We start from the raw sequence: 4209 nt of genomic DNA, 5'->3' as shown, positions 1-4209 counted from the left end.
AAAAAAAGTTAATTTATTTTATTAGATGTAAAATTTTAGAATATCATTCATTTGTAAACCTAAATTGCTTTTAATATTTTTTTTATATAGATAGAAAACTTGGGTATTAGGAGTAGTATAAATCATCGAGGGTATAACATTACAGTTTCTTTACAATTACCTTCATATGACCTTTACAAATGCAGAGCATGGTTCATTCATTAAAAAACAAAAAATAAATACTGAACAATTGTAAGCATGGACCCCTTACAGCAATTTGGAAGGCCATTCGTACATAATATTGTCTTCTCTATACTTTATTCTAACATGTTTGGCTAAATGAAGACAGAACGATGAAGGCTTGCCAACATATAGCTTTTTCTAAGCTTAACCCCATTTTAGATAGACCAATATAGATATTCATAAGAGTGCTGCAACAATCCACTCTCTCCTCCTTTCCAAAGCTTTCCTAAAACATATTATACTAGAAACTCTAAAAGCCATTACTCCTAGCTTCTCCTTAAACGGGAGACAATCTGCAATCTCATATTTGTACATGACCATAGACATAAATAAATATAGACTGGTCGATTTATTTATGTCTATGTACATGACATACATTTTATTTCTCCATTTTTTTAAAAAACAAAACTTTGGTTAAGACATGAAAAAAAAGAAATTGAAAAAAAAAGGTAAAGCTAGTTAAGACTTAATGTTATAATTAAAAAGAAGTTTGAAAACGACTCCCAGATTCTTTTTAAGAGATAGACTATTTTCTCTTTTCTTATAATACATTAACCTATATCTGTAGAAGAAAATGTTTACATCGCTGCATCCCTCTCCTTCCCAGTACGATCTATCTACTTCAAAATCATTAACTCTTTCAACCTCTACTCAAGGAAAAATAATCCAATCAGACGCTATAATATTGACATAAATCAGATCAAGGAAACTGAGTCCTAAACAAACTAAAGCTAGTTCTGTATAAGTCTTGTTGAAATGTTTTCTAATACGTTTACACTTTCTAAACCATCAAATAAACATAAAAAACCTCCGTGGTATAAAAACAAGTCCAAGAAGCGAGTGTCTCCCATTGTTATACATTGGCTGAATAAATATTGGTTTAGGTTTTCATCCAAACTTTGGATTCATGTTCCGCTCAACTACCTTGTACGCACTCTTCATTGTTTCAAACTGACCGTTCCCGGTCAACCGTGTCCACCGCGCGCATTCCTTAACGAGCCTTTTGTTCTCGTGATAACCTCGCGGTCAAGGTACCGTCTTTAGATCTCCATGACGTAATAGCGCTTGTACTGTCTACCAATCAGAATGCTTCTGTACACAGACTCATCAGCTATATAAGCTTGTTACAACGTTCAGTCACTTGTTCATATTTTGATTTTTTACTGAAGAGTTTCCACTTGGCAGCTTTCTTTGGATCCTTGAATCAAAGTGTTCATATTCTAATAAAATGAGTCAGATGTCGAATACCACCAGTAGGCCACCTCTTTTGAAGAAGTACTCTACAGATGTGTTCCAGACATTCGGATTAACTAAAGAACAATTTCTGACGAGGACACGATGTGAAATTTATCTGGCGCACAAGAATACAGACACAACCCAGAAGAAAATTGTCAAATTTTGCAAACGCTCCAAAGCGTGCACCATAAGATTCCACACCGAGGTGGCCATCATGAAGAAGCTGAAACATCCCAACATCATGGTTTTTGATGAGGCAGCAACGTTCCCTGACCACCACGCCATCATAATGCCCTACTGCGAGATAGGCGCTCTGTACAACATGATCGGGAAAGTTCCTTTAAACTACTCGGAACATTACTTTCTACAGACCTGCTCTGCGGTGAAGTATCTTCACGACAACTTCATTTTGCATCGTGACATTAAGTTGGACAATATTCTGGTGGACAAAAATCACAAAATTTATCTGACAGACTTTGATATGTCGTGTGCACTTCGTCCTGAGTGTCCCACGGTTCAAAACATGGCGGGAACAGAATCCTATATGGCACCAGAGATGGTCAAGTCTCCTACTGGCTCCTACAACGGATATAAGGTAAGAAAGTGTTCACATTTAACATAGATCTATATCAAAACATGTTCATTTTCATTTAACATTGTTTTTGCACTAGGCAAAATCTCATTTGTTAACAAAAACTGATTATGATTATATAAGTTGTAATTTGTTTTATTTATTTATAACACATTGTCTTATTTAGATATGTGATAATCAGTTAAACTTATTTAATACACTCATTAACAATTCATTGTAATATAATAGATACATACACGCATATTTATTCGTAATGTACTATTTATTGTAAACGAAGACTTAAACAAAACTTACTTGATTCTCTCCAGTTGGACATTTACGCTCTTGGCGTTGTCCTATTTTGTTTGATCTTTGAGAAAGATGTCACACAGAGACTGGACTACCTGACCATGGTCAAGACCTACATTTGGACCTTCCCTTTGCATTTCTACAAGAATGTCTTGGAGCATATGTTGGAACCAGAGCCTGATGCCAGATGGGATATGTATACTCTGGTGAGTGCCCTTGGTCAAGCTTATTGGTTGACTGACAGAGTGAAACTTTTATAAGTTTTATTCTAATAGTCAATTCTGAACTTTTTTTTTTCTTCTTTAAAGCTTAACATTTAAACTTATTAACCTAACTTATTACTAATTAAATAACATTTTTTTTTTATCTTTACAATTTAAATATTAAAACATTATTCTTTTAAATAAATAACTCAGCCCTTTTTTATTTTTGTTTTCTACTAATAAATTAACACCTACTAACTGTTGCATAATAGTTTTATGCTTGATAATATTCCTACTAGTCTTTTAACATTTTGGTATTCCGGTACTAAAGCATTTGTGTCTGTCTTTCATTTATCGGTTCATTAACATTTTAAATTATTTCTTTTCTTGTTGTTTATTAATTGCTTGTTTACATTTTACAAACTACTAATTGCATGCTGTTTTTATCTTCTTATACTTTCTTTCAATAACTATTTGAATGTTTCATTTTACTAATTATTAATGGCATATATTTTGTATCGTGTCATACTAATTACGAAGTTGCATGTTTTAAAATGTCAATGTATTTTATTTTACTAATCAATAACTGCATGTGCATGTCTATATTTGTTGCCAACTAGTAGTTGCATGTATTTAATTTTTACTGGCTGATTGAATATTGTTTTCAAACTTAATAATGGTAGCATTCATTTTTAAAGTAAATATTTAGTTCAGGTTGTTTAATAATACTCCCACTCTTTGTTATATTACTAACTACCAATTGCTTGTTATTTTTACTAATGACTAACTGCTTGTTATTTTTACTAATGACTAACTGCTTGTTATTTTTACTAATGACTAACTGCTTGTTATTTTTACTAATGACTAACTGCTTGTAATTTTTTACTAACTTGTAATTGCATGTTCTGCCAACATGTGCTAGGGCCTTGTCGTGGCTCGGCAGCTTGAGAACCTTGATGACCCCCAGAGCTAGACCAGCGGGAGTTTTAACTCCTGGCAGGTTCAACCTAGCTGGAAAGATCTGTTGGGTAGAGGTCAGACGAAAGCTAGCACACTTAATAATTAACTTTATTCTGTCATCTTTCTTGTCAACTTGCCTTTCCTACACCAGCTCAAGAAGAAACATAAGTCAACAACACTGCGGATCGAGGGTGTGGGCTCAAAGGAGGGGGAGGGGGAAATTTAGTTGAGAAATCACACAATTTGTATACGAATTCTTTATTTGTGTTAATAATATAGACTAATTATTTATAGTTTAACCTATTTTTAAATTATGGCATCTTCACTGTAGTATGTTGGCCTATTTGGTGACAATTGTATCAATCTCCCCACCTATACACACACTAAACTGGTGGTGGGCGGTCAAATTTTCTAATAGAAATTACAGTTTGTTATCATAATTTGTAACATATCTATATGATAAAAGCTACGTATTGATACTTTAACCAACTTCATTTTGTCGTCGTTCCCCTTCTGGTATGTTGGTCGACTCGTTTGTTGTTGTTGGGGGAGAGGGGCGTGAGGGGCTTTTTTAACTACTACCCTCTTACCTTAGATCGTAAGGTCTGAAAGGGAAACTTTACTTATTTTTTACTTACCCTCTTACTTAAACCCTTTTAGTGGGGGGAAAGACGGTCCAATTTTAATGCAGAAATCGTAGTTTGTGAA

At 33.9% G+C, this 4209-nt stretch overlaps 1 protein-coding gene across 1 annotated transcript; it reads left to right on the top strand.

Annotated features, from left to right (window-relative positions):
* The first annotated feature begins 1450 nt into the window (after positions 1-1450).
* On the top strand, positions 1451-3514 carry LOC129924297 (uncharacterized). Its single transcript, XM_056018553.1, has 3 exons — positions 1451-2053; positions 2359-2544; positions 3464-3514. The coding sequence occupies exons 1-3, from the start codon at positions 1451-1453 to the stop codon at positions 3512-3514; spliced, it is 840 nt and encodes a 279-aa protein (XP_055874528.1).
* The last annotated feature ends 695 nt before the right edge of the window (positions 3515-4209 follow it).

The sequence above is a fragment of the Biomphalaria glabrata genome, chromosome 1 (genome assembly GCF_947242115.1).
Source record: "Biomphalaria glabrata chromosome 1, xgBioGlab47.1, whole genome shotgun sequence".
Taxonomy (NCBI): Eukaryota; Metazoa; Mollusca; class Gastropoda; family Planorbidae; genus Biomphalaria; species Biomphalaria glabrata.
This window is presented reverse-complemented; position numbering and strand designations above follow the sequence as displayed.